The following is a 12,747-nucleotide window of genomic DNA, read 5'->3' on the forward strand; positions in this document are numbered from 1 at the left end:
ACTATTTCTACAAAGTGGAATCAAACTGCAGCAACAGCATCCAAGTGCATTAACTGCTCCAGTGCCTGGCAAAGCCGGCTGTGGAGGCAGCAGAGCTATGCACTGACTGCTGGCACCAAGCACCCTCCTGGCCACCATTCCCTGCCTGAGCACCACGCGTAAGTACCTTTCCCTGGGTGATCTCACCCAACCACTCTGCAACCTTCCCAGAGCAGAGCTTTCCCTCTAGGCACCACTCCATTCCTTACCTTGCACAGGGAAGGGGAGGCAACAAGTCAGAGATCATCCTGATTTCAGTTCTCAGACTCAACAAGCTTTTACCCCCTTCTCAGCTCTAGGTGCAGAAGTTTTCCAACTACACTTTACTTCCTTAAATAGAACATGTTTCTGCTTTTATGAGCACATTTTATTCCTTTTCCAAGAGCAAAACGGAACTGAATACAAGTACTAGATCAACCAGTGTGCAAAGAGAAAGCGAAGACTCATGCCTACACCCTGCGCTGTACTTCCAGGCTCAGCAAGTGCTTTCCTTCCTGGTTCCAGCACCTTTGCAAAACCCCTGCTCTGCTGGACTTGCATCAGGGACTATAATTTATACACCACAACCTAAGCATGCAGTTCTCAGCTGGGTTCCCAACTAGGAGGAGTTTCAGGTTTATTCTGGGGAGGAGGGAACATTGATCATAAAAGATTTTTTAGATGTTACCGGTTTTTTCCAGAGCTGTCTCTGGACATTTAAGGTACTTTTTCCTACCTTAAATGAGGCTTTTCAAACAAGTTGCCTACAGCTGGGACAAGGAGCTCTCTATGACTTTCTGGCCTCTCCACAAATGGTTTTTAACAGTGATAAACTGGTTGTTCAGCTGTAATTCAAACAGATGCTTTAAATATATCCTATCATCCTCCTTCCTTGTTTCAATAGCATTTCTTGAAACCAAACATATTAAAAACCTTTGAGTTCAAGTTCTGAAGGCATGAACCATCTCCCTTTTGCCTCCTACAGAACAGCAAATACTCTATCAATGTTTAAAAGCACTAAATGAAATTAATAAACCACAAGCTCATGTCCATTTACTCAATTTGCCTTTCATTCATCCTCCGTTCTTACACCACCCATCATTCTACTATTAAAGTACACGATTTAGAAGCACAGGCAATGGCATTTATTCACCACTAGACCACAGGCAGGCAAAAGGCAGAGCCAAAAGCATTCCCCCTCACCCCTTTTTTACAGCTTCAGACCTCAGAAAATTAGTTCTTATTGGCTGATTTAAATGTGTAGCCTAAAGAGGGAGTAGCAGGAACATCAGATTTATCTCAGTGTTACAGCTTAGGAAGGTAAAAAGACATTGTAGAAGTCATCTCAGTTTTAAAACTCACGATGCTGGACCCTTTGCCCCATCCACCTCCCACAGTAAAGGTCTTACCTTGAAAAAAAGGTCTCCGAGAAATACTTGTGGAGTGAATTGAGTCTCTTCTTCCTTGTGAGCGCAGGTTGCTGCTTGTCTTAAACACGGGAAACATCCCTTGCTTCAGGCAAAAATTCTCAGCAATTTCATCTTCAAGCTTCTTCTGAAAGCTCCTGGTTCAGTCTCACACACATGCAAACATATCAAGCTCAGCTGCTTACTCACCAGCACTACCCAGTGCCAGCTGCCGTGGAGGAGTGTACCAGTGCCACACACTCCTCCTTCTGCCACTCGGCAGAGTGCTAGAATTCACTGAGGTAACATGTCCTCACACTTGGAGGACAGAGGGAAGCACAGTGTTAAATTCCATTCAAACCTTGCACTTAACTGCTGAGATCTCAGTGTAGCCACACACTGTACTGCAGTGAATCAATGTTTTCTGGGATCTTTATTATCGTGGGCTGTGAGCTCAGCAAAGAGGATGGGACTGTGTGTGGAGTGACATTTTGCACAAAAGGCAAGAGCAAGATGCTAATCAAGATCCTGCTGTATAAAGATGATACACACATTTCCCCTCAAATGAGCCTTGAAATCACAGGAGGGCTGACTTAGGCTACACTCTGGGGCAGGGAGGGACTTCACAGACATAACAAAGCTCACACTTTGTGAATCAAAGGCTCCTTTGCCCTACAGAGCTATAAACTGCAGAGCAAGAGTGGCAAATACAGCATTGCTCAGGCAAACCAAAGTGTTACTTATCAACCTGGGCTGCAGTGCCATGGCCCTTTCTGGCTGTCAGAACTCTGTAGGTGTTGTGCTGATCTTGCATAACTTGCCTGAGCCCATGGCACACAATACCAATCATACACAATATAATATCAAGTTGACACTTCTGCAGGCTGAATTTCAACAACAGATCCCTGCAGAAGGAGGGAGGAAACCTGTTCTAAGGCTTTAGACTTCATAGGGATGTAAATTAGGACAGATTTATTAAGCTGATTGAAGCAGTGACAGTTCAGGCTGACTGAAACTCTGCAGATGTATCCATTATGTTCCTGCTACTTGAGTCCCAAATGGAACCCAGCAGAATCCAATCCTGTAATCAAGACAGCAAGTGGAATAGCTTCCCCCCACTGCAGTCGGTTGAGAAATCAAGTCAAACCCAGCAGGGCTGCCAGTGAGGCAATTAGGTATTTTCCATAGGTAGTCTGATAAAGCAGCCAGTTATTTACAGCTTCCTGGCATGGCAGTCACTTTAGTATTTCCTGGACAACATTCAGAAAGGAGAAGCACTTTTTCCTTTTCCTTTTTTTGAAGATAAAGGTGTTGTATCCAAGAGACAATTCATTTCTCTTGCTTTTAGACTTGGCTTTCATTTCCTCCCCTGGATAACCACAAGCACGGTTTTGTGAGCATTAGGTAACAAGAAAACCTGCTGCTAATTCTTTCTCAGCAGGGCCTGGGGAAAAATACAAGCTGTTGGGTGAAAGCTCAAAAACAAACAGAAAAGCTGGAAGGGGGGAGAGAAGGGGAGGGAGAAAATAACTCAGGAGTGAGTCAGTCCTGCTCCTCCTGCTTAGTCACCTGTAGTGCTTCTCTCCAGACACACCGGAGATGGAGAATAAGATGCCTTCCTCCCACCCACCTCCTCCTCCTCCTCCTGACAGGGGCTTATAGAGAGAGATGGGGCAGAGTTTCAGAAGCAGTCATTGCAGATGCAAGCTTTCCAGAGAAGCAGAGGTGACAGGATCCTGTTTGCTCACGCTTCCCACTCCCTCTGATCACCCTCTGCACTATTTCTCAATTAAATCATCTTGAATCAACCTGTTCATCTGCTGGTTTAAGTTTCTGTGCTGGTGCCTTGCAGTTTTGACATCGTAGGGAGTTGCCATGGAGAAGAGGGTGATGTCATTGACACAAAAAGCACTGAATTTACAAATAGGACAGGAACAGAGCTATTTATAAAGAGCTGCTTTTCTCCCCCCACTCTTTGCTGGGGTGGGTGGAGGCAAAGGCAGCAGTTCCGCTCTTGATGTTTCTGTCAACAAGTCTCAGGAATGAATTTTCTTGGTAGAAAAGCTCCTGAGCCTGTGAAATTGCTGAATACTGTCAGCTTTCGGACTTCATTCATTAGAGCTGGAGTTTGCTTTCCAGCTCATAGCTATTTTTGAGGTCATATAACACTCGTGTTTGTGTAGGAACTTGTAGGCTGAAAAATCTCTGCAGCATCACCAAAATACAGCCACTTCTGAAAGGAAAGACAGTAGCATGTCCCCAAAAGAGAGGGGACAGACGCCCTGCTTTATGTAAAGGCTTCACCCTGCTTATAATCACTTTGAATAATAACTGTGAGTGTTGGCTTTGCCTTGACTTTGTGGAGTGCCACTGCACATTAATGCAACCTTCATATAATGAACCATGTAGTGCACATAAAAACTGCAAAACACAGAAGAGAAAGAAAAGAGAAGATGATACATTTAAACATGAACAAAACCCACCATTTTAGAATGCGTTGGGAATAAATTGGGAGGAATAAAGGGTGATTTAAGGACGTGACAGGGAAGCTATCAGAGATGTCAAGAGAGCGTTCTGGGTATGGCACCTAAACTAAACATGCAACATCTATCACACTGAAATCTGACAGGACCAGGACATTCCTAAAAGCTGGATGCTAAAAAGAATTAGTTCAAGATACAGATCAAGCTCCAAAATTCAAAGTTTTGAGTTTAAAAAATAGCTTAGTTTTCAAAGACAACAGCTTGGATCATAACAGCCGGCAGAGCTACTACACCCCAGCTCAAACAACAGAGGATGGATGTCCTCTTTTACTCTCTGGATACTAATACCAAACACAAAACCTGTTTTGGTGAAACATTACTGGTTGAACTGTACCTTACAACTGCCCAGAAGCACTAGGGATAGGGACCAACAGAAATTGCTAATCCCGATGCAGGTGAGGGAACCAACAACTACATGTATCAAAGTGTTACCTTGGTTTTATGAACCATTTCTCCTCCACAGAAGTGAAATATAAATATGTATATTTAGATATGAAAATATACATAAAGGTATAATACCTGTTTTATAAACAGGAAAACTCCAGGAATTAAATGATTTGCCCAGAATCCCATGCAATGCCAGCTCTTCAGTCTGGAACCCTTCTTGTCTCAGTAAGAAGAGTTTAACAAAACTGCACATGCCAGAAGCATTCACAGGCCTTTGCCAAAACATCCACAGCTTCTGCAGCACAAGACCCAGCAGCCTGGCTTTTACCACAATGAAATAGCAAGAAGATTCAGGAGAAGCAGTTTTCTTACCTCTCCTTTACAAATCCAATTACTCAAACACCATTCCCGAATTTGCTGTCTCCCATTTTAAGAAGGACCAGTGTGGATTTCCTAAGAAAGCAAGGAAAACTGGAGCTCTTTTTGTTATCCAATGCAAGAGCGTGTTCCTAATCACATGGCAGTTGTTCTGCCTTTTCCCTCTATCCAGATTGCTACACATCCATTTCTGGAAAGGATATAAGGAAAGATGACTGTGGAAACCACAATGAAGTTTAAGAAAGTGAAGAATACATCATATAGTGAAAGGCCACAGAAACTTAAGCTTGTAATTGAGAAAGTCAGGAAGCGATTTGTGGGCAGCCTAAAAGTAGATAGATATATTGCTCATGTAGATAAAAATGTCCACAGTTTAGCTGATAGGAAGCAAACCCACATTTTGATCTTGGTGCATGGAGCATGTGTAGCAGAAATGAATGCTTATGAACAAGAAGTGATAAAGATGGATCCAGTGTTCAGCTGTGTGAGAATTATCTGTTGAAAGAACTGAGAAGAGGATCCCGGTGAGTTTTCCAGTGTTGTCTGTCTCTTCAGCTGAAAAATACTCTTTCCCAGGAGATAAGGAGGAATAATAACTTTTATAATTGCATCAAAATGGCCTGTTCCTGTTACACATTCCCCATGTGTGAAGCAAATGAGAGCCTATCTTTCCAGCTGCCCACACCAGTTGCCAGTAATGTTTTCTGTTTCAGGCTAAGCAAGACTTTCAGCTGACACTTAGGTTTTACATCTTGATATAAAAACTGCTGCTTTTAGCTGCACGGGAGCTAAGTGATAATTTCCATGATATAATAATATGGCACTCTGCACTAAAGCTACATGGAGGAAAGTCTTCCATGGATCCCTTACAAACATAGCAGGAGCAGGCGACATGCCACTAAGACAATAGGTGCCTTCTTACAGTTGGGTTTAATCCCTGACATCCTTATCTCTTCAACGGGGATATCAGCAGATCTGGACTGTGGAGCCATGGGAACAGACAAATGAAAGGACAAGTTGTAGCCAGTTCAGTTCACAGGTGAAGTACTCATCCAGGCTGGCTCCTTAGGGGTAAATGCAGAGCTCAAGGTGTGGCAGAATGGCGCAAACTGCCTTTTTACTGGATCTATTCTGACTGGATATCGAGGAACAAGCCATATCCACTGAATTTTGCAATACTTCAACACTTCCCTACGAAATGATTCCTGAGTGAATGATTATTTCAAGTGTTACCCTAAATGAAAACACATTAGTAGCTCAGCTTCAAGAAAGGAACTATGCAATTCAAGAGACACTGAAGAGCTGTGCGTCAAGAGAATCCAAAGCACTGGAAAAACAAACATAAGCTCAGGCACAGACACTGAACTGAAGAGTGATGTTTGTCTTTCATCAGCATGGTGTCACTTAGCTGCTGATCCTGCTCTCTAAATCACACTTCCACACCAGCTGGAGCCACGGGATCAATAATTAAACAGCTTGGGATGCTACTTATTATAAGAGGAGAGATGGGAACACGGATTTCTAGACAGCAACAGAAAGGACCAGGTTCCTCCCTGCTCTGACTGACCTCAATGTTCACTTGCTTGTTCAATAATTTAAAACATTCTAGCAGATAAAGAACAAATGGAAATGAAACCTCCTTGTTTTGAAGTTTCTAATGGCATTCTGCTAGCTTAACCAAGCAGAGGGGCAGTGAGTGTAACATAGTAAGAACTGAGAGAATGGAACTGCTAAAGGAGCTTCAGTCTTCCTTCAGCAAGCTTTAAGGACAATCTAGTTAAGCTCAGGCACATTAACAGCAGTGCCCATAGCCCAAGGCTGAACCAGAGTTTCTAACCACCGGTTCTCAAGACCACAGTCAAATAGCTCACTTAGAATAAGAACACTGAGCTTTTGTACACTGAAGCATCCCTGGGGAAATCACTAGTGCAGAGCAGAAGCACAACATCTCAGAAGTTCCAGTTTAGCCCAAAGCCATTTTGGAATATTTATTATTTGGGAAATCAGCAGCAGAGCAGAGGAAAGGTTTAGAATTATTTGCTGATGCACATGCAGGAGGTGTAATTTGTCTGCTTAGAATCATAGAATTGTTTAGGTTGGAAAAGAACTTTAAGATCATCGTATTGAACCATAAACCCAGCACTGCCAAGGACACCACTAACCCATGTCTCCAAGAGCTACATCCACACATCTTTTAATCCCCCCGCAAGGACGGTGGCTCCAGCCCTGCCCTGGGCAGCCTGTTCCAATGCCTGAGCACCCTCTGGGGAAGGAATTGTTCCTCATCTCCATCTAAACCTGCCCTGGTGCAGCTTGAGGCCGTTTCCTCTTGTCCCATCCCTTGTTCCTTGGGAGCAGAGACCAGCCCCCTCCTGGCTCCATCCTCCTGTCAGGCAGTTACAGAGAGCGAGAAGGTCCCCCCTGAGCCTTCTCTTCTCCAGACTAAACCCCCCCAGGTCCCTCAGCCGTTCCTCATCACACTTGTGCTCCAGGCCCTGCACCAGCCCCAGTGCCCTTCTCTGGCCCCGCTCCGGCCCCTCAATGTCTCTCTTGCAGTGAGGGGCCCAGAACTGACCCAGGATTCGAGGTGCAGCCCCACCAGTGCCCAGTACAGGGGGACAGTCACTGCCCTGGCCCTGCTGCCACACTAGTGCTGATACAGGCCAGGATGCTGTTGTCATGAAGGAGATCAGGTCAGTCAAGCAGGATGTGCCTTTCACAAACACAGGCTGACTGAGCCTGATCATCTGGTTGTCCCATATGTGCTGTGTGATGGCACTCAAGATGATCTGGCTCCATGACCTTCCCTGAGACTGAGGTCGGGCTGACAAGCCTGTAGTTCCCTGCTGCTAAATGATGGGAAGTGGCTTGGTGAGCACTTCCACCAGCTCCCTCAGGACCCATGGGTGGATCCCATCTGGCCCCATAGACTTGTGTGTGTCTAAGTGGTGTAGCAGGTTGCTGGCCATTCCCCTTGGATTATGGGGGCTCTGTTCTGCTTCCCATCCCTGTCTTCTAGCTCAGGACACTGGGTACCCTGAGAACATCTGGTCTTATTATTAAAGATAATATAGATATATATTAATATAAATATATAAATACAAAGATATTATCAAAGACCGGGGCAAAGAAGGCATTAAGTACCTCAGCCTTATCCTCATCCTTTGTCATTATGGTTTGCTCTAGCCCTCTTTTTGTTGCCAACATATTTATAGAAGCCTTTTTCATTACCTTTTACAGCAGTAGCAAGGTTTAAGCTCTAGTTGGGCTTTGGCCCTTCAGATTTTCTCACTGCAGAACCTCACAACACCCTTGTTGTCCTCCTGAGTTGCTGCCTCTTCTAGCTCATTCTGGGAATCTTCTGGTAAGTAACAGCACCTGCTTGCACAAGCCCAAGCTTCCACCTCTGATCATGTATCAGTCAGAGCTGCATACTTCTGCTTTATGGGTTTCATAATCTATTTAATACAGTCCCCAGGCAAGGAGAAGTCTCAGATACAAAAGCATTTGGAATACGTCTATCTGAGCTGATAAATACTTTTACCAGTTATCTTAGTTTTAGGAGTTTGTAGCTCCTATAAATATCTTTTGAGGGCAGCAGGGGATGGTACAACGAGCTGACACATTGCCTTAAAATGATCTCTTAAGATGTGATATTAGCAAGTTACTTTCAGAGTTTGCAACACTTTTTGTATGTATCTGTAGATATACTTTAAAAAGTTCTGATTTAGCATTATTGTTTTAGAAATCTGAGTCTTTTTTTTTTTGCTTCTGCAGCTTCTTTTAAGAACTTTCCAGTTCTTCACTATTAAGAGCTGCTTTTTCTTATCATTTGCACTGATATAGTCAAGCATCACAGAATCCCAGATTGTGTTGGAAGGGACCTTAAAGCTCCTCCAGTTCCAGCCCCCTGCCACGAGCAGGGACACCTTCCACTAGAGCAGGTTGCTCCAAGCCCCTGTGTCCAACCTGGCCTTGAACACTGCCAGGGATGGGGCAGCCACAGCTTCTCTGGGAAAAGTCTGTGCCAGCGCCTCAGCACCCTCACTGTAAAGAATTCCTTCCTTGTATCTAACCTAAGTCTCCCTGTTTTAAATTTGAACCCAAGTAGAAGTAATAAGGTTGCACAACACTGTTGGTCATTACAATATATAAGTACTAATGAGATAACCTGTGTCACCTGTGTTTCACAGGTGTAGACACTGATCCTGATGAGCCCCAGAACCAGTAGAAGCAGCTCCTTCTAACCCAGACAGAGCCATCAGAGCTTAATAAGCTGAAAATGGCTCATGACCTGGGGTTCACCTCTGGCTGAAACCCACTCATGACCTGTGGGGTTCACCCCACTCACAGCCTATGTACATCTCATGCACATTAGATCAACCTAGATTTTTTATCTGCAGCATTTGTTGGGGCTCAGTGACTTCCTACCATTATTTCTAGATCCTTTTCCATTTAATATAGAATTACAGAATGGGGAAGAAAGATTCTTAAGACCATCTAGTTCCAACCTCCTGCCCCGGGCAGGGACACCTTCCACTAGAGCAGGTTGCTCCAAGCCCCTGTGTCCAACCTGGCCTTGAACACCGCCCCGGATGGGGCAGCCACAGCTTCTCTGGGCACCCTGTGCCAGCGCCTCAGCACCCTCACAGGAAGAACTTCTGCCTTCTATCTAACCTGAACTTCCCCTGTTTAAGTTTAAACCCATCACCCCTTGTCCTGTCACTACAGCCCCTGATGAAGAGTCCCTCTCCAGCATCCTTGTAGGCCCCATATAAGAGTGGACAACATTATGCACTTAACTCTTACTTTTCTGAAGCAAAGCAGACAGTTTATATGAACACAGAGGCAAAGGGGTGTCCTATGAATACCAGCAAATTGTTTCAAAGAACAACCATTCCACAGCTTCAGCAGCAGCCAAGTGCTCCATGGTCTCATGTGAAAGTATCAGGGGGTTTGGGTGGGTTACTGCATGCAGGGCTGCTCTGTGAGGTGCAGTTCAAGGCCTTTAGAGCATCAGCTAAGTTGCTCTTAATTCCTCAAAGAGTTAGAAGCTCAGCTCTTCTGTACCATTACCCTTTCCTGTAGCCTTTGAAGAACCCTTATCTATAGCATGATCCTAGCAAGGAATAAAAAAGAACTAGGGGCAGGCTCTTCCCAGTCAGAACTCTGGGGACAGATCTAAAGCTGACAGCTGCTGCTGGCACATGGATCATAAGAAAAGTGGCAAACCCCCAAATTCTCAGGCTTTAGAAGCAGGATCCGGCAGTGTCCAACATTACAAATCACCTCCATTCTTCTGACCTTCCTTGTCAAACAGCTGTGATGCTACTGCAGCATTTCAGAAGCAGGGAAATAAGCTGTGCATAAAACAAACCCCCACTTTCCCCCTGCAGGTTACCAAGGTAGGAGAAAAAGCACCATCTGGACAATAATATAATTCCAAGTGGAGTATCATGCATATTATTAGACTGTACCTGAGTTGCATCAAATTAATAATTCCAGTGGAGAAACTTCACTACTGCCACAGCAGCCAAAGAACAGGATATTGTTGCTGTATCTCCAGGTAATATAGATGCAAACCCATCTTTGTGTTCAAATGGAAAGCAGGCTGAGGAAGAACGGCAACATCTCAGGCATCACAGATTTTTTTTTTCCTTCTTTCAGCTATGTGAATATATTCCATTTTCCAATTTAAAAAATTAGAAAGTCCCTTTTATAAGAATAATTGATTTTCTAGCACACTGAAATAGTGCATCTGCTGGAATCCTGCCTGTCATCTCCTACATTCACAATAGAGCTCTTCCAACTCTGAAATTTAACCAGAGAGTTGCCGGATTCAGTAGGCACTTTGTTTGACTAACATTCATATTGATAAACATCACACAACTTGTGTTGTATCCACCAAATGTATGATGAAGGAAACATCCTTCTGTTGAAAGCTTTTAAAGCCATTTCCTTAGGCAAGGAAACTTTTAATAAGAGTTTGATGTTTTCTCCTCAGATACCAAAGCACCAAAGACAAGCAGAAGGGATGTGTGAGATTACAAGCATGTGGCATTTGCCCCAGGAAACATTAGTCAAGTTTGCACCTTGCTCTCCAGATGCCAATGATATTAGTTTCTGGTAACTGAACATGATCAAACTTATTTAGCCTCTAATATTAAGCACATATTTGCAGGCATGAAGCCTTATTATGGGTTTCTTTAACCTTTTAAAGTAAGTGTCTGCCTCCAACCTTAGACAAGTTTTTCCTAAGCATCACTTTTTGAATCATTGTGTAAAAGACACTTGTGCCCCAAGATCTGAGGCCAGCATTGTAATAGACCAGTCATGAAATAAAACTGGTTTTATTTCTTGTGGCTTTGCCCACAAGAAGCTTGGGAGATCAAAATCCTCCTAACTTCTTCAGAGGAAGAGGCAGCTGTAGGTGCTGAGATGACAAGGACCACCACACGTGGTAGAGGGTAGGGTGAAATGATGTCTGATGGCCAAGCCTAGAAGTCCTGGTGAGGTTATCACTAAAATATATGGTGATTGAATCTGAGCTATTACTGTTTATTACATGAATAAGAGTGTAAGCCCAAGGAATTTAATAGATCACAGTTGTACCCAGTTGTGTGGAAAACAAAACTTCCACAGAGATACAGACGTCCCTGACCTTTTTTCACATATTGGTGCAACCAGCTCATAGGATAGGGTAGGTAGAGACTAACCCGTGTGGAAGAGATGTGGAGTTACATTAGAGTCGAACAAGCAGCACAAGAGATGCTGCTCTTTGTTTTTATAGCTGCTAGTTGCTCTTCTTTATTTGTGTGTGTTTGGTTCTATAGAAAAGGTTGTAGTGCCATTGCTAAGTGTTTGTTATTTCAGTCTTGGGGAGGAGTAGCACACATTTTGCTCAGTAAGAACACAGATGCCAAGTCAACATAAGAGTAATAATCAAGCATTTCAGCTTTAAAGTAGACTTCATTAAAGACAAACAGATTCACTTACTGATATTTAAGACCTGAAGAACAAATTTCCTTTACTGAACTTCTGCTGAGAGTCTCATCTGTGTGTTCAGACTGTTCTCAAAAGCTTTCTGTCAGAATTGGGTTTATGAAACAGGTGAAGAGGTAGTGAAGTAGTTCTGTGTTGGCTGGAAACATGTCTTGCCTGAGAAGTCCTTGGGATGACCAATACTTTGTTATGAGCATCCTCTTCCTAAGCTACCTGGTTTCCATATCAGTGTTGCAGGATATAAACTGAAGCAGCTGAAAGCGAGAGGACAGTAAATGAGAACCCCCAGACTTTGCCTAAAGGGAGTTAGAAGATCAGCAAAAGAAAACAGATTTCAGCTAAAGGAAAGCACTAAGAAACACCCAAGTCCTTTTAGAGCTAAAGAAGCTGTAATCTACCAGTGATCTTTGCTTTCCACTCTGGCTAGAGATAGATCATTATTTCATCTGCTTGCTCAACAGATGACTAATGACTTGTACTACAGGAAGCATTATTTGAGGTATTAACGGACAAAACTTCTTGAGCAGCAGTTTACGTAAGCAAGCTTTAATATCTAATCAGTGCATTCAGGTCTTACTCCTGAATGACAAGAGTATATAACCTTCATGAAGGGAGTATAAAGGCAGCACTGGATATCTGGAAAAGGAAAAAGAACACAGGTCAAAACGAGAGGAGTAGTGAGACATACGCAGAAAGAACAGGAAAGAAGATGGGTTGTAGCAACTCAGAAAATACAGAATGAAGTTGAAAAGCAGAATTTAGACAAACAGAACTGTAGCTGGAGAACTTGACCAAATGAAAACACACTTACAGCCAATTTAGTTTTAAAGGAAGAAGTTACTAGTGATGAACTCTTCTACTCTCACTTTGATGCATGGGAGAAGCTATGAGGAAGTAAATCCTAGGTCTGAGAAGTTCCTCTGTACTTGAGGTATGTAGCATCTTTGGTTTGGATCCTGTAAATTCTGTTCTCTTGAATAAAATGAAGCTGTTGTATTGATTTCAGTAATACA

At 43.5% G+C, this 12,747-nt stretch overlaps 1 protein-coding gene across 3 annotated transcripts in view; it reads right to left on the reverse strand.

Annotated features, from left to right (window-relative positions):
* Nucleotides 1–1,820, reverse strand: part of PAK6 (p21 (RAC1) activated kinase 6) — a 41,013-nt gene extending 39,193 nt beyond the window's left edge. For 2 of the 3 annotated variants that reach the window (XM_030483622.1, XM_030483615.1), the window contains exon 1: nt 1,428–1,516. Coding sequence is in view for 1 of the 3 variants with exons in the window: in XM_030483614.1 (XP_030339474.1) it covers nt 1,428–1,524 (97 nt within the window). In the remaining 2 variants the exon portion in view is untranslated. Of the gene's footprint in view, nt 1–1,427 lie in introns of all 3 variants that reach the window. The other variant, XM_030483614.1, reaches the window with a different exon arrangement.
* Nucleotides 1,821–12,747: the final 10,927 nt, after the last annotated feature.

This window comes from Strigops habroptila, chromosome 4 (assembly GCF_004027225.2).
Source record: "Strigops habroptila isolate Jane chromosome 4, bStrHab1.2.pri, whole genome shotgun sequence".
Classification (NCBI taxonomy): Eukaryota; Metazoa; Chordata; class Aves; order Psittaciformes; family Psittacidae; genus Strigops; species Strigops habroptila.